The 18,578-nt window shown below is 40.2% G+C and overlaps 1 protein-coding gene across 5 annotated transcripts in view; it reads left to right on the forward strand.

Annotated features, from left to right (window-relative positions):
- The first annotated feature begins 983 nt into the window (after positions 1-983).
- Positions 984-18,578, forward strand: part of MDFIC (MyoD family inhibitor domain containing) — a 90,256-nt gene continuing 72,661 nt past the window's right edge. The window contains exon 1 of one of the 5 annotated variants that reach the window (XM_072146945.1): positions 984-1,290. Coding sequence is in view for 2 of the 5 variants with exons in the window: in XM_072146942.1 (XP_072003043.1) it covers positions 17,846-17,859 (14 nt within the window). In the remaining 3 variants the exon portion in view is untranslated. Of the gene's footprint in view, positions 1,291-17,577; positions 17,677-17,761; positions 17,860-17,905; positions 18,220-18,578 lie in introns of those variants that run through there. The other 4 variants (XM_072146946.1, XM_072146942.1, XM_072146943.1 and 1 more) reach the window with 4 other exon arrangements.

The raw sequence follows: 18,578 nt of genomic DNA on the forward strand, positions 1-18,578 counted from the left end.
CTTTCTACAATGTAAAGCTCAGTAGCAACTTGCGAAACCAAGCAGTTCCTTCAAGCCTTAACTTGTACTGAATGTGAATTAACTAGGAACATTCCCTTTAAATTAACAGCTGGCTTTCAGTTCTTAAAGAACCACTCATTACAGAACAGCTTATAGACCTGTATTAAATGCTGCTCTGTATCAAAGCCAACAATCACAGCTGCCAAATTTCTGTGCTGTGAAAGCATGCTTTGAGAACAACTTAGCCTCAGCCTCTAATGGTGCTAAGATACTATTTGCACAAATAACTTCAGAAAAAAATTATATTAATACAATCTTAACATAAAATTGAAGGGAAATACTTTACCTCTTTCATCCATAGTGTGTAATAAATGACGTGGAATATACAGGTAATTTTTAATAAAAACAATAAATGGAAAATTGAATTACTAGCTGTATTATTTTGTTACAGCTTTGCGATAACCCCTTTGAACCTATACATTAAACACATGCTTGTTTCCCTTTGGGATGCTTGGCTTACAGGTCACAGATAGTGATGTGTTACTTTCTGCATGATGTCCATTACCAGTCAAGTCAGTAGTTTCTGTTTTCCGATAAAATGATTAAAATTATTGAGGAATAATTATAATAATTATTCAGATGTGGACAGCTTGATAGAGAGGAAGCTCACATCACTGGTGTTAACTACAACGTACCAGGACAACCTATTTTTTGCCTATTTAAAAAACTTTACTTTGCAACAATGAATCATAATTGTTTCTGGGGAGAGAAAAGTTTTCTTACATGGTTTCTAATGCAAATTATTTGGTAATAAATGAGTGTGTTCTGCCCTTTACATTTGCCACTTCATCTGCTGTCAGCTGGGTGTTTCAAACTGAGCTTTATCTTCTGAAAAGTTATGTATATGCTGCGAAGCACTAGATGGCGTGTGATGGTATGTGTGTGTGGGTGTTATAAGCTTTACAGTATATAGACTTCTGGAGAAGAGTTGTGTAATGGCTGCTTACTTGGGGAGTACAGCAGCACCACTATGTTTTAACCTATGCTCATTTTTCCTCTGCTGAAGAGAGCATATTCAACTGTAATATACCCGTGACCTGCTGAAATGTGGTTCTGTGATTCACCCTGTGGGAACAATCGTTTAAACATACGGGGTAAGATATAACAGAGCAGGAGATCTGAAGAAAGTTTTTGTCCTGGAACACAGAAACTCTAGTGGCATCTGTATACATACGGAGACACAGGAACTATAGCAGTGAACTTTACTGGACTTAAAAAGAGAATTGTGCAGTAAGTACAGTACTTTGTCTAAGCTGAAACACATTATAAGCTGTGTATCTTTACTGGATGAGTGCTGGTTTCTGGGCTGGTTATATCAAAGAAAACTGGTGTCAGCATTCACTTAAAGTGAAAACACTGGGTGCTAAATGCAACACTTTATTGTGAAAGGAGGAGACAAATGAAGTAAATGTGCCTCTATGCTGTATAATAGTGACAATATATACTGTTAATTCTGTTAAATTGGGTGCAATTACCCTAATTTCTGATCTCTGATTTATTAAGGTTTTTTTTTTTTCCAAGAACCACATTATAGCTTGTATTTGTGACTTCTCATATGCTTTAGAAACTTTTCTCTCTGGTTACCTTGTCCTTAATCGTGTCGACATATACCTTTTTGCCTATCACATATACTTTTTTGCATACCGTGCAGCACTATGTGTACTGAATTAAAAATGGAGCTGTATTCAGAACTCATTCGTGGTGCAATAGATTCTCCGACTTTGGGCATCAATTGGAGTAAGACATACTGGCCACTGTCCCGGTGTGATTTCTCTGCAATAATTTTCAATTAACTTCTACCAATATACAACTATTTGTTCATGGGTATTTATGGTATCATATGATATAGGCCTCCAAGCTTTGTGACACAATTTATGAAATACTGGGCTGTAAAAACACTTCTGCACTCCGAATTTGGGTGACTGTATTGGTTTCTCAATAAAGTGCTTCTGTCCTAAAATTTTTGGAGCCAAAATTACCCCACTATCATCTTTACAAACTACTTCTGTACCTGTAAAGCTGAGTGTGTAGTTAAAATGTATAACTATTAAATGAGTCATGCAAGTATATAGGCATAATTAACCAAATGCTGCAACATCTGATCAATTAGGGCAAAATGAAGCAAAATATGTTCCAAGTAACAATTAACCACAACCAAACAAAATTGCAAAATTATGCAACTGGCAGAATGAATTTCAATGATTTTGTCGCATAACCCACTGAACTTGTATGAACAGCTGATGAATGTTGCATAACCATTGCAGGAAGTAATGCAAAGGAATCCATGAGCACTCCCTACACTCTACTTTGTTGGTTTCCCCACTTTGTTTTCATATAAGCTTCTCAGCCCTCCTAAATACTGAATTACGAATTTATAAAGTCACCAGGAGCGGCGATATGCACCACCCAACACTTAGGGTGCAGCCACATGTTTAGTTTTCAGATGCAGTTTTGAAGCCAAATGCACATGCGGATGATAAGGGGTGAGGATTTATCACTAAGAAGTGCTGCTCCTCCTCTGTTTTCATTCCACTCCTGGTCTGGGCATCAAAAAGTTCATCTAAAAAACTGAACGCTGGTTGCTTTATCGCGGCTTTGTCTGTGGGCTATTTCGGTGACTGTATATGATTGCTCTATATTTTATGATTTGTTGCAGCTTATATAGCCTCTTGGTTTTATTAACATCTCATACTTGCATAGCTGGCCTTTTTCTTATACTGATTGAGCAATATATACTTGCCCCCCTTGAGCAGTAGGTGTGCGGGGGAAGGTTGAGCCCTGAAATTGGGGTATTTCTATTTGGCCCATATTTCTTCTACTACAGGTTAATGTGTACTGTTTGTTTGACTTTAAATGTTTTTAGTGTTTTTGTATGTTAATTTTGCTATGTTGCAGGAATAAGAAGATTTTATATTCAAATGGGTCATTAAAATATAAGCTAATAAGTAAATAAGTAATAATGTTGTAAACATACACTATAATGAAGAATTAAAATCCAACTGGTCCTTTAATCAGTCTTGTGACTATGTCCCTTTGGAGGAGACATAGGAAAGTAGATGGCTGCTGGTCACATGTCCACATCACAGGTCCTGCACATTCCTGGGCAGGTCATGTGATCTTCCCTAAGTTTGACTGCAATCAACTATTGCAGAGTATCCAGTATGGCCAGTGTTGTTGATGGTAGTTACACATATCATTACTATGGTAACAGAACAGGACAGTCTGTTACATCATCACTTGAAGCAGAGCCTGAGAGGAAGGATATGTTACTGAGAACTGCAGCATTATGGGACTTGCAGTTGTAGATGACACCCACTTGGAAATAACTCCACCTATTTCAGAAAGCCCATAAAAGCAACCTATTTACGCTCCATTTTGAGATGAATGATTTTGAGTTTTGCTGCATTCATTAATTTATAGCATTATGGATTTTTGTTTCAAAGTTCATATTCCCAGAATACCCCTTTAATAAAGATTTATGGAATTGATATTTTTTGCCAAAAGTTTGTCTATGCATTTCAGTGTCACTAACTCCTCATCCACAGCTCGGAACAAACCCTCTTCTAATGCTATCCTTTTTTAAAATATGACTAAGCCCTTTTTGAGAGGATAGTCTCCCAGACATGTCTCCCCATCCACGGAGGTGTTGTAGCTGGGCTGCCATAAAGTATAACCATGGATTCGGCAGGGATAGACCCCCATCTTCCTTAGATCTCTGTAAGGTGGCAAGTCTGATCCTCGGGATCCCTTTTTTCCAAAGCAAATCCCGAAAGATACCATTAATCTTGTGGAATAATTTTACAGGGATCCATATGGGAAAATTGTGAAAGAAATATAACAATTGTGGCATCATGACCATTTTAATGAGATTGGCGTGACCAATCACAGTAAGAGGAAGTAATGAGTCAGCAAATCCTGTGAATTATAAAATGAACCCTCTCACTCTGCATTGTAATCCTGTAAATTGAGTCAGCTGGGTGTTCCTGAGCTGAGTCAGGCTACAACACCTCCTCTGTCCTCTTGTAAAAGCACCCCTAGCACATATCATTCATACAATTTTCTGTGCTGCAGCTTAGCAGCTGATGTGCCAGACCCCTTAAAGGGAACCTGTCACAAGGAGACCCATTTTTAGCACTCCCCCAGTCCCCACAGAGCATAGCACATACACTGCCAAAGTGTTTTTGTATAAAAAATTGGTTTTACAGAAAAAAAGATATGTTATATGGTACCTCTCATTAGCATCTGCTGTGTGACTAGGCAGTTGCCTTTTGGGAGGAGCTGGAAAGGAGCAGTTCCCCCCCACCCTTGGGAAACATGTGACCTTTTCTAATATATGAATAACTCCCCTCACTCGGGATTGGCTGTAGAGGAGCAGGGGGCGTCACTAGCCCAGTGATGGGTGTTTTCATACAAAAACACTTTGGCAGTGTATGTACTATGCTCTGTGGGGACTGGGGGAGTGCTAAAAATGGGTCTCCTGGTGACAGGTTCCCTTTATAGGTACATTTAATTTAATTCATTTGCCATATGTAAACATTTCTTCAGTTGGATGTTATTAAAAAATGTTCCTGTGTGAAGATAATTTCTCATAAATTTAGTCATATGGTCCCTTAGAAACGAGATAGCTTCCTCAGTTATGACCACCCCACACTCTGCTAGCAGTGGGCAGACATGCGCTATTCAGTCCTGCCGGCCACCTGGATTTAGCGATCATTACGACAGGACGGCTGTGGGACCTGCAGTAACTCCCGGACATTTCATGTACACAGACCTTTTTGTTTCCTTGTGCAATCCCTCCAGCAGACGTGGCCGTATCCAAGGACACAGTCTTGTTTCTAAGGGACCAAATGACTACATTAATGAGAAATTACCCAGGTCCATTTTTTTTAATAACATCTAATTGAAGAAATGTTTTTATACAGATTAATGAAACAGAATGTGAGTGCCCAGACGAGATAAGACCCCTTTAAGGGTACACAAGGTCAATTATTTTTTATTTTGTATGGACACTCACTGAATGCAAGCGTTCCAGGAGGTGCAAGAAGTGAGTTAGAGTTGTCAATACCACTTCCAGTATGGCACAACACTAGCTCACACTCATGAATGACTGAAAGCCCTCTTTCACTAGCATCAGTTAAACAGAGAATTAGCCCTACAGTAGGCTGCTACCAACTTTTCATTTGATATTATCCCAGTTTATAATGGGATTATAGTATAAGTATGGCAAGTATATAAATGAGACAAGGACATGGGGATTAGTGGATTGAGATAAAACAACAACGTAGGTTACATTTTTTATTTAATTGCCTTAAATTTAATTTGCCTGGCACACTAGTCAAAACAATCAACACAATGGGGCTTATTTATCACGACCTCTGTGCCACATGTCAAAGCAGAGGCCCTGAAATAATCACAAATGTTAGCTTATTGCTAGCACTTCTAGCATCTAGCAGTTCTAGCTTCTCAATGGGAGATTATAGGATCAGGCTTCTGGTATAACGGGAATCGTCTGGATCTGTGGATTTTGTTGTGACCAAACATGACCCACTACGTTCCCACTAAGGTCACTAGAACAAATTGAGACCCAGGTACAAGTTCACCATAACTGACATATTGGTTATATAAGTTACTGGCTTTTTATGGCCTGTTTGTTTGTGTCCTGGTCTAAAAAGTGGAGGGAATTTTGTCTCTTCTAGGCCTTTAAAGGTAATTAAGCTATTTCAAGACCAGGCATGGTGGTAACGTGTGAGGAATTGATGCACAATGGGCCCCTTTCTGTAGCTGTATTGTTTATATTTTCATCACACATCACCCCTATCTGTTTCTATTTCAGAAATATTCAATTGATAATAGCAGAATATAAAGTCATAAATGTTATACCCAATCCATATGCTGTACATTTAATAAGGATTAAAGGGTTTGTCCCACAACAATGTTTACTCCTAATTTCTCATAAAATGTTAGTAATGTTGATTGTAATGATACCTTTTCCCCCCTCACATTGTAGAGCCTAATATGAGAGAAAATGGTAGGGTCAAGAAGTTTCACATTTGAGAGCAGTGTCCATAAACCCCACAGAACAGTACATGTACCCTTCCTGATTGGTCCTGCAACAACTGGCATTGTTATGTGCAGCTTCTTTCCACCCTGAATACAACCCAGCACTTAGTAGCCCTCCACAGCCTAAGGTTACTTTTATTGATTATATAAAGAGGAGGTATCCCAAAGTTTGAGGTGACCAGAAACATATAATGTTTTCTGTCCAAATTTAATCAGTTCAGGACACCATGGGGCAGATTTATCAAGTGTCTGTAAGTCAGAATATTTCTAGTTGCCCATGGCAACAAATCACAGCTCCCCTTTAAAATATTCATTAGCACTGGTAAAATGAAAGCTAAGTTGTGATTGGTTGCCATGGGCAACTGGAAATATTCTGACTTTCAGACACTTGATAAATCTGCCCCTATGTATTAATATACACAAGCCTGACCTTACAAGTTCCCAATTAATAAAGTAAATAAGACATTCTCTGAATCACAGTTGTATGAAGATGCTTGTATGTATGAGATATTGACTAAAAATTTCACAATTTCTCAGATTTATTAGCAGCTACATAATGATGGTGTAATCATCCATGTTTCTGTTGTTTCTGTGTTCAATGGAGCTTTAGCTATAGTAGAAGCTGAAAGGTCAATGTGGACTGTAACCGATGCTTTTCTCTGGGTTACCTTGTGGATTGCATAGTCGAGGTCCAGTGTGGCTGAAGCCTTGAGATTGTGCTGCTTGATTCTATTGCTGCTATGATATAAAAATAAATACTATGTCACGTGCAGTTAGGTCTGGAAATAATAGAACAGCATCACAGTCTTCATGATGTGAGCTATACATGTTATATTATTTAATTTATTCATTAATGATATAGAGGTTGGAATTAATAGCACTGTGTCTATCCACTTGGCAAATGAGGTTCAGTGTGAATAAATGCAAGGTTATGCAGCTGGGGGCTAATAATCCACATGCAACACATATTCTTGGGGGAGTAAATGTGGTAGTATCTCATTAAGAAGGACCTGGGGTACTAGTAGATTATAGATTAAATAACAGCATGCAATGTCAATCAGCAGCCTCTAGAGCCAGAAAGATCTTGCCTGGTATGGACTCTAGGGATAGGGATGTAATATTACCACAGTACAAGGCATTGGTTTGACCTCACCTGGAACATTCAGTACAGTTCTGGGCAACAGTCCATATAAAAGATGCCCTGGAGCTGGAGAGGGTACAATGAAGGGCCACAAAACAGATAAAGGGTATGGAAAGTCTCAGTTATGAAGAAAGATTAAAACAACTAGATTTAGAGACGATAAAGAGGGGACAAGGGGGCACTGACTCCATATGGAGAAAAGAAGTTTAATCACGAGAGGTGACATGGCATTTTAAATCTGTGAATCTGTGGAATAGCCTGCCTCAGGCGCTGGTCACAGTAGGGACCGCAGAGGGCTTCAAGAAGGGTCTACATGCCTTGTTATATTTAAATAACATTAATGGTTATATTATATAGAATTGTTTCCACTAAACCCCTTCCTCAACCAATCCCATCTCTTCCTTGGTTGGAAGTCATGAACATGTGTCTTTTCTCAACCGTATAAACTATGCAACTATGTTACCAAATTTGATTTGGTATTAAAAAAATGGAATGCAACTGAAGTCTAGACTTTTAGGTATAATCCAAGCAGTTGAGCAAAAATATTCTGTGCTTTTTTTTTTTTTTTTTTACAAAGGCTCCTCATCTCAGGAGCTCAAAAGTAACTGGATGAATTAACATTATCATAAATGAATACTTTGCAAGGAATCCTTTGCAAGCAATGACTTCTTCTTTCCATCAATCTGGTACAGATTGATCTTAGTTTCATCTGTCCAAAGCTGCTTCAGAACTGGGCATCATTCTTGCATGTTTTTGGAAAAAGCATAATCTGGCCTTTCTTTAGTATTTAGCCTTTCTCTGTATTTATTGAAGTCTTCTCTTTATGGTAGAATTAGATTCTTATACACATAGCTTTTACCAATTTTTACTTCATTTTAGTTGATAATGGACTAATCACTGAATAGCCAATGCATCCTATGTAATAGCTTTTGACATAATTATCCAATTACCTTTGGTCCCTTTAAAAGGAGGCAGATACATATTAAATAATGGTTATCCATAAACCTTTCCTCCAATTAGGATGTCAAAACCCACAAATAAAATTCTGCACTTTAACCCCTTAACAACCAGGCACGTTTTTGTTTTTGCATTTCCATTTTTGACTTAACATTAAAAAAAACTGCACTTCATAGTGAATTTATTTAATATCCCATGCCCTGTACTGGGAAGCTGGAAGAAAATGCAGTGAAATTGTTGAAAAAACACATTTGCGACATGTTTTTGTGGGATTGTTTTTTACAGCTTTCACTGTGCGCCCCAAATTACATATCTCCTTTATTCTTTGGGTTGGTAAGATCATGGTGATGCAGAATGTTTATAGGTTTTTATAATGCTATGCAATACCCCTGCAAATGCATAGACTAGGTTGTTGTTCTGAATATCTGGTGAGCCTGCGCAACTCACCCAGAAGCTACTGCCCTGGTAAACTTTGTAAATGCATCTGTAAGTCACTGCCTGGTAATGCAACAGTTAACACGTGAAATGTTATTAACCAATGATATTTTTATATCAGTTCTAGGGAAAGGGAGAGTGAATTGAATTTTATGTTTTTTTATTAATTTAATTTATTTATGGCAGTATATGGGGCAGTATATTTCTCACATCATCTATTACTATGTCCAAATGTATAGCCTGTAATAGATAGGCTAAAACAAGACTAGCCTTTGTATGACCCGAGGCTGCCATGGTAACGAATCACTTCTCTTGATAACGTCACGGGGAGCACCGGCTCGAGCCAATATGATGGCGCCCACGGGCGCTGCAGGATTTTGCCTACCAGGTGCAGCAAACACCCACCTTGTATGGAGACGGATCAGCCAGTGAGCCCTCTCCATGCACCCGCAGCCAATCTGCGACACATTATACGTCACAGGTTTGTTAGGGGTTAAGCCCACACAGATTATATAACTACTGTATGAATATGTTTTGATAAACAGCTGAAGTGCAAAAATTTGTGTTGCTGTCCAAATATTTCTAGACCTAACTGTACACAATATGTACAAATTCTCTTCCTGGATGAAATTACTAACCATGAGGTGCTTTGGCATCACATGGTGATTTTGTAGTATTATGTATTATCAAACAAGCCAGCAAATTTGGTACAATAAGAGAAGGAAAAGAGTGTGGCTAGTATTAGCTCTGAAATCTACCAAAGAAAATAGTGTGGCTAAAAACTTGAAGGAAACAGCAAAGTGAGATGCAGCTTAAGAGAGTTCATGGTCATGTTTGCGTGGGTTTCCTCCGGGTACTCCGGTTTCCTCCCACACTCCAAAACATACTGTTAGGTTGTTTAGATTGTGAGCCCCATGGGGACAGGGACCAATTTGACATGCTTGTGCAGCACTGCGTAATCTGTGTGCGCTATATAAATAAATAATTATTATTAAAGAATTATTATGGTTGCCTTGGCTGCAGAATTTTAGCCCCAATGGCTGGCTGAAGTCTTTTTATGCTTCCCAGCAGAGAGCATTTGCCCTAGATAACGCAGAGGAAAAGGAAGAATAAGTTGGAATTATTGCAAACTAGGTTTTCCTGAAGTAGCGCAAACATAGTTTTTTGGACTTGCTAAACCAATAGTATATAATTGAACCTATAATCTTCATGCAGTTTCATCATATAGAAGCACAAAGAGTGTTCCAGGGACTTACTGGTCCATTTACTTTGAACCTACAGAACCTTGACACAAATTAAACTGCTATATTGATTATAAATTAAGCCAACTGGGAATTGAATTCAATTTGGACCAACTGAGCAACTTTGAATTGGGGATACTTTTACAGAGGTGGTATAAGCAGTCCCATTGTATAACCCACTGTATTGGGATTTGGACTTCACTAAAGGAAAACCACATGTCACTACCTTTTAAAGACTGGAGGGGGGCTGGCTATATACCGAGAGGGGGACTGGCTGTACACTGTGGGGGGGGAAGGGGATGGCTGTATTCTGGGGGGGCTGCAGGCTATATATTAGGGGGCAGGGGTTGGCAGGCTATATCCTGGGGGTGCTGGCTGGCTATATACTGCATGGGCTGACAGGCTATATACTGGGGGGGACAGGGGCTGACAGGCTGGCTGGCTTTATACTGGGGGCTGGCTATATACTGGGTGGAGACCAATGCATTTGCCAGCCTAGGCTTATACTCAAGTTAATAGGTTTTCCCAGTTTTTTTGTGTTAAAATTAGGTACATTGACTTATACTTTGGTCGGCCTATACTCGAATACATATGGTAATAAAATAATTTTAAAAGTTAAAAAAACAAAAAATTGACATCACTCCACTTTCCATAATAACTAAATACAGAAATAAAATCATAAATGTGTTATCCCCACATTTATGATTCCTCTCGTTCTATAAATAATTAAACCTTACTCAGCTTCATAAAACAAAGTATAAACAAAGTTTTTTAATGCAAGCTGTCAGAAACCTGGCTTCTCTCTGACTAGATCTAACTTAGGTTCAGGAAGGGAGCCTGCCAGGTCTCAATGGACCGTGCTCTGACAGCTCTCAGCCCTCCAAAAACCTTATGGATATAGCTGCCATATATACACTAGGCTGACGAGACACCTAAAATATATTCTGCACCAATTAAATGGACATTTAATATCAAAAGGACAGTGCTTACAATTAAAAAGGGTTATTGTACAAAAAGGGTGACACATTAAGCAGACATAAACATACAATACAGAAAATAACAGTTTGGTAAAATAAAAAAGAAAAACAAACTTAATACCTTACGTGCCGTTTTAAGTCTGGTGCCTAGGGAAGCAGAAAGGCCAGATCAGACTGTCCACCTGGGACCCCAAAGAATGACCCTTTATTAGATGGAGACTTTAATCTAGATTCTAAGATTCACTGACCAATCCCCCTACTTGTAATTACACCAGGAGGCCTGGCATAGGATAATTCCCTTTTATAAATATGAGGTGTAAACCAACCTTGTATACCTCAGAATCTTTCTTGACTGATATCTTGCCCCGTGGGCATTTTATAAACTTGTAATTCTAGCTTTTTCCTCATAATACCCTGCATGCATACATACTATGCATGATGATTAGTATGGTATAGATAAAGCTGAAGTATGGATAGATAAAGCTGAAGTATGGATTATTTCCCATATTCCTTTGATGTATAAATCCCGACGGGGACCTGTATCTGTGACCTTTAGTGAGTAGGTCATAACCTACACTTGAACTGGCGAGAGGATGTAGAGTGGTTCTTCTGCCCCCTCCATTAATTTTATGAGGGGGGTCTGTTTGAACATTGCTGGTATGTTGATTGTCCTGGCCTCTGACCTCTGTTTGTCAGAATAGAAGAATAATTCTCTCTCATAATTTAGATCTTATCACCACACAAGCTTTTTCCATTTTTTTTTTAAGTATTAAGCTAGAACCAAACTATATAAATTTGATATCTTGCAATGGTACTGACCCAAACAGTAAAGGAGATGTGTCATTTAGACTGTACAACGAAAGCCATAAAAGAAAGCCCATCAGAATATGGTGCAAATGCGTTTTTTACCAATTCTAACACATCTAGCTCCATAATACATGGCACAGAATATTAATTGGTGCCATTACAAAGAACAATTTGCCTCAAAGATAACATATAGCTTTGTAAGTGGAAACATGAAAAAGCTATGGCTTGAGGAAGGGCTGGAGTGAATAACAGAAATGCAAAACCCCTGTAGAAAACTGGTTCTGAAGTGGTTAAAAATAACAGAGGTGCAGGGAAAAAAAGCAGACTGCTGGATTTTAAGTAGATTAAATGGTCAAGGACAAAAGCATAGCATTTCCACTTTGGAAGATGGGGTTGTGAGAGGATGTGCGGGTTGCAGGCTCATCTCTCCCCGCTCCTGATTCCGGTCCACGGCCTGTGCGCATCCCTGTCTCCTAGGGCTAGCGCGCGCTAGCTTCAGGAAATGTAAAGGGCCAGATCACTGTTAATTTACGATGGCCATTTCCCAAAAATCTACTTAAACCTGTGCCTTGCCACAATTCTGTCTCTGAGCTCCTGGGGCAGTACCTTAGACCTCATGATTCTCATGTGCTCTGACATGCACTGTGAGCTGTGAAGTCTTATATAGAATGGTGTGTGCAGCAAACACTTACCAGCTATGGAGAGGGCTCACAGGCTGAGCCTATGTAACATGACAGTAGTGGGTTAATAAATTAGCAAAAATATCTACATTTCCGTTTTTTCTGTCAAGTGTACATTAATGAGCAAAAAAGTAAATGTTTTGATCTTACCAATTGGCTGCAAGGAAGCAAAGAATGAAAAGGGGTCTGAATACTTTAAATATCCAGTGTTGCCAGACATTGGCTAGATATAGATCTGTCGGGGATGGTAGAAGTGGTACTTATGACTAATAGGACCCTTTGCATAGAGATCAAAATATACTACAAGAGAGGGAGCCTAAAAATATTGAAAAGCAGTGGTCTAAGTGGATGGAATTTCTGGATGGATGGAATTTTTCATACTGGGGACAGAATGCGAGAACTAGGGCAATGGAAGTGTGGAACAGAGATGGGGAAGAGCAAACCAGGTGATGGGATGGGGGTGAGGAATTTGGGTGTGGTGTTGGGTTTTGAATTTGTATCAGTTTATATTGATGTTCACAATGACATGTATATTGTTTTCTTATGTAAATATCTTTTAAATTTCTCCTTCCATCCAAAATCAACTTTTAAAATCATGATAATGGTCAGAAGGGCTTTAGGGGTGTTACCAGAGTCCCAAGGTGCTTCACAGCTGTTTCACCCTCATCATCTGTTCCCTCGGCATCCTCCCTCAGCCTGATGTAGTCTCAATGGAGCATAGGAAGTTTGAGCAAACAGTGGGAGGGGAAAGTGCTACTTGCACACTATAACAGCCCATGAAGCTGCAGCACTGAGGGGTTCTGGTAACATCCCCCAGAGCATAATTTTAAAAACATGTTTTAGAAGAAAGGAAACCATGGATAACAAATATTATATCAACACCATCATGGTGCCTAGATCTATGACTAAGTGTCCCTGGTTTATTATGCTTGAGTTTGATTGTAGATTTCCTTTAAACCTAATGTCAGGTTCGGATAGGAAGTCTTCATACTGTGCTCTTTTTTTTAATAAAAATCCATAATTTATATCTAGCTAAAATATTTTTTTAAAAAAAGTTGTTTGCACCTTGCCAGGAGACTTAGCGAGTCACAAAAGGTGCCTTTTCTCTAAAAATCTTGGCTTGGCTCCCACACTCCACCAGCCCTCAGGGATGAGAGAGATGCTGGTTGTGTGTGACTTGTTAACCCCATAATGACTGCCCTATCGGGTTTTTACGGCGGTCATTAAGGGTACTTCTTCTGACGCGACGCCTTTCTATGGCGGCGCGTCAGAAGAAGATTTCGGGACACCGGGTCTCGCTGGTGCCGGTGTCGGGCTGTGATATCAGACCCGGCACTAACACCCGGGATCGGAAAAACTCCGATCCCGGGTGTTTAACCCCTTGCACGCCGCGGTCAAGCATGACCGCGGCGTGCAAGTGTGTCCCCCGTGGATCGGATCCCCCCGGTGTGCTTACCGGGGGACCCGATCCCTCCTGCCGCTGCCCCGGGTTCCGACGAGTGACCCGGGGCTGTCGGCTCCTCTTCTCGCCGGGTCCTGACTTCCTGGCAGGACCCGGCTGTATGTAACTGAGCATGCGCAGCATGCTCAGTTACTTACACTATACACTGCAATACAAGTGTATTGCAGTGTAAAGGCTTGAATAAGCGATCGGATGATCGCTTATTCAAGCCAAGAAGTAGAAAATGTAAAAAAGTAAAAAAAAAAAAATTTCAATCTTTTTATAATATAATTAAATAAATAAATAAAATAAAAGTCCCATAATCTCCCCAGTAACACATAAAATGCAAATAAAGTAAATAAAACACAAAAACACGTACATATTTGGTATCACCGCGTCGGTATTAATCTGTTGATAAATCTAAATCAATATTAAACCCGCTCGGTGAACTACGTAAAAAAAAAAACTCGAAAAACTTCCCATAATATACAATTTTTCATCAAACACCATCACAAAAAATGTTCTAAAAAGTGATCAAAAAAAGTTACGTTACCTAATATGATACGATTGAAAAGAACAACTGTTTTCGCAAAAAATAAGCCCTCAACCAGATCTGACAACAGAAAAATACAGAAGTTATGGCCCTGAAAAGTTGTCAATAGTAAAAACAATGCGATTTTCTCCAATATTGGTTTTGCTCAGGAAAATTGAGCAAAAATAAGAAAAACTATATAAATGAGGTATCACCGCAATCGTAGTGAACCAGAGAATAAAGATAAAATATTATTTTTACGTTACGGTGAGCAGGGGGAAAAAAATGCTAACAATCCAAAATAAAAATTGATGATTTTGTTTGTGTCCCCCTTGAAATAGTTAATAAAATCTCATGAATAAGCTTTAGACTCCCAAAATAAATTATTTATACATTGTATCTCATCCCATAAAAAATAAGCCCTCATATGTTCGCATTACCAAAAAAAATAAAAATGTATAGGTAGTACAATGTGACAATACAAATCTGCTGTGAATGGCGCCTCCATTCATTCTATACTCGGCCGTGCGCCTGTACAGCAGTTTACCACCACATATGGGGGTATCAGTAAACTCGGGAGGAATTGGGCATCAAGCGTTGCAGTGCGTTTCATCATTTAATTTATTCTGAAAATGTCAGTTTTGGCCTAAATGAATGTATGTCCAAAAAAATTCTATAGTTTCTAAATCGCAGGTCCATATTTTTTAACCCATGTGAAACACTTAAAGGGTTAATGGACTTAATAGAAGTTGTTTTACATATGTTGAGGGGTGAACTTTCTATAGTGGGGTAATTTATGGGGTTTTACTATTATTTAGGCCTCTCAAAGTCACTTGGAAGCGGAGTTGTCCCTCAAAATGTGAGTTTTGGCAATTTTCATGAAAATAAGAAAAATGGCACCTAAAGTTCTGCACCTCATAACATCCGAGAAAAATGACAGGACGCATAAAATATCATCCCAACATAAAGCAGATATTCTGTAAATGTTAATTATCAAACTTTTTGGGTAGTTTTACATCTTGTCTGGAAACCAGAACATTTCAAACTTGGAAAATGAAGAATTTTTACAAACTTTTGCCAAATTTTCACTTTTTTTCAGAACGAAACGCAAAACTTATCACTTAAATTTTATAACTAACATGAAGTACAATGTGTCACGAGAAAACATTCTCAAAATCACCGGGATATGTTAAAGCGTTCCGAAGTTATAACCAATTATCGTGAGACATGTCAGATTTGAAAAATCGAGTCTGGTCATTGAGCTGAAAACTAGTGTCGGTGATAAGGGGTTAAAGAGAATTCCTGAGGGAGTTAGGTTGAGGTGTCAGCAACTGTTTTAAAAGTGATTTTATCAAGACCTGAGCTATGGATTTTTATGCAAAAAGGGCACGGTATGAAGAATTTAGTGGGAAACTGTAATTAGGTTTAATGGTGAAAACCTGATGGCCATCTATGGACTCGATGTTTTTTTTTCAATGTCTTCTTACATAAAACTACAGGACTGACCAAGAGAGTGTTTTCTTGACTGTCTATGCAGTCTCCAGTTGTAGGAAAAGATTTAGTATAGCCCTTGTGGTTTTTCCCCGCAGTAAAGTGAAAGGTCAATGGGACTCCCAAAATTTCCATGAGTGTTCCATGTGAATGGTGGCATGTATGGGTAGCAATCAAATTTTTTCCATCTGTGACACTGTGCACTGAAATATTTGTACCTCTCTTAATTTGCTTAATTTGCTTAATTTGCACTTATAATATTGCTTTTATTTTGAAAATATTTGTTACATATTTACTTTAAAAATAATTATATATTTTCCATAGCATAGACTGACTAACCATGAATTTTGAATTAGTTTCTACTGCTATTTTCATGTAATTTAACTATACCATGTGGCTAACATACTGTGGGATGTGAGCATGTCTGTTGTCTAGGATACTGTCAACGTCATCTAAGAGAGACGGATACTTATTTAAACCATGTGTTGAATAATTGTTTGTGGTTGAGTAAAGCTTGGGAGAATACATTTATAAAATGAAATATAAGCAAAATGTGGGCTTTGTGCACTAGTTTTATATGTCATTTATATGATTTATCATAGTGGCTTAGACTGCATGATAAATGTAGAATATGGAGTGTTAACGTCTATGTTGGATTTGAAGAACAGTGAAGAGTATATTTGATGGTGAGCTTTGGAGAATAATTGTTCTCTTCATCAGACATGATATTATGCATGAAACAGAAAACTCACAGCATTTTATACACTATACTATACTACTTTACACTACTAGGCAGTGATCATCAAAGGATATTTGTTTCCTTATACAGTTTTAAAGCTAAAGTCAAGCTGGATGGATAAAAGGTGCAGAAACTGCCTGTGCTGGTTTTGTATCAAAACTGATAAAAACCTGGTTTGTATATATATATGGTGAAGCGGCCAGTGCAGAACTGATAGCAGCTGTCACTCACTGACAGAAGAAGGGAGAGGGAACACCCAAGTATAGGCTACTAAGAGGAAGTTTACAGGAGCCCTAGAGACTCCCGGGGCCCCTGTGCACTACATGAGGAGGGAGATGAAGCACCCCGAGCACAGGCTACTAAGAGGAAGATTACAGGAGCCCTAGAGACTCCCGGAGCCCCTGTGCACTACATGAGGAGGGTGAGGGAACACCCCAAGCACAGGCTACTGAGAGGAAGTTTACAGGGGCCCTAGAGACTCCCGGAGCCCCTGTGCACTACATGAGGAGGGAGAGGGAGCACCACAAGCACAGGCTACTAAGAGGAAGTTTACAGGGGCCCTAGAGACTCCCGGGGCCCCTGTGCACTACATGAGGAGGGAGAGGAAGCACCCCGAGCACAGGCTACTAAGAGGAAGATTACAGGAGCCCTAGAGACTCCCGGAGCCCCTGTGCACTACATGAGGAGGGAGAGGGAGCACCACAAGCACAGGCTACTAAGAGGAAGTTTACAGGAGCCCTAGAGACTCCCGGAGCCCCTGTGCACTACATGAGGAGGGTGAGGGAACACCCCAAGCACAGGCTACTGAGAGGAAGTTTACAGGAGCCCCTGTGCACTACATGAGGAGGGAGAGGAAGCACCCCGAGCACAGGCTACTAAGAGGAAGATTACAGGAGCCCTAGAGACTCCCGGAGCCCCTGTGCACTACATGAGGAGGGTGAGGGAACACCCCAAGCACAGGCTACTGAGAGGAAGTTTACAGGAGCCCTAGAGACTCCAGGGGCCCCTGTGCACTACATGAGGAGGGAGAGGAAGCACCCCGAGCACAGGCTACTAAGAGGAAGATTACAGGAGCCCTAGAGACTCCCGGAGCCCCTGTGCACTACATGAGGAGGGTGAGGGAACACCCCAAGCACAGGCTACTGAGAGGAAGCTTACAGGAGCCCTAGAGACTCCCAGAGCCCCTGTGCACTACATGAGGAGGGAGAGGGAGCACCCCAAGCACAGGCTACTAAGAGGAAGTTTACAGGAGCCCTAGAGACTCCCGGAGCCCCTGTGCACTACATGAGGAGACTATGGTAGAGTAACCTGCACCTCGGTGACTAATCGTCTACACTGGGCTCCGGCATTGGGCTGACAGGATGGGTGTGGAGCAGCGCTTGTCACTCATTACAGAGCTGCTCTGTCGTTGCACTCTCATCACTAGTCCTCGTCCTCTACCTCACAGCAGTATTAGGAGCAGCAGTTGTGACTGAGTGAGTGAGTGAGTGAAGGAGCAGGAGGCGGCAACTCTAAGCCTCCTCCTTTGTCCGTGTAGGGCGGTCGGCTGACTCCTGCCTGCCACAGGGGGATGATTTTTGAGTCTCCGGAAATGATGAAAATAAGGATTGAAAACGAGAGAGAAGAGTGAGGGAAGGAGAGAAAGTTTCTTCAGCGAGGTAAACGCATTAACCGAGCGGCTCCTCGTTGTGTCGTGCTGCCTGCTCTTATCTGGCGGGACGCCGCCTGCAGTGTCTCATTCCTTCACACTGATAACAGCGCTCCTCCTGCCACTAATAAAACTCCGCTTCCTCTCACTGTCTGTCCGCTCCTCTCACACTTCCCATTCACTATGTAGTGGAAGGGTTTGTGCACAGGTCCCGTCCTGCACAGAGTACTTTGTCTTTAGGTATTGTGCTGGGCAGATGCTTGTTCTCTTGCTACAGCTATGTGTATAGTGTAGGACACTGCAAACTACCGTAGCAATAGCACTGCCATATACCAGGGAAGACCAGCCTGTTCTTTAGGTCATTGGGCA

Source organism: Engystomops pustulosus, chromosome 4 (assembly GCF_040894005.1).
Source record: "Engystomops pustulosus chromosome 4, aEngPut4.maternal, whole genome shotgun sequence".
Taxonomy (NCBI): Eukaryota; Metazoa; Chordata; class Amphibia; order Anura; family Leptodactylidae; genus Engystomops; species Engystomops pustulosus.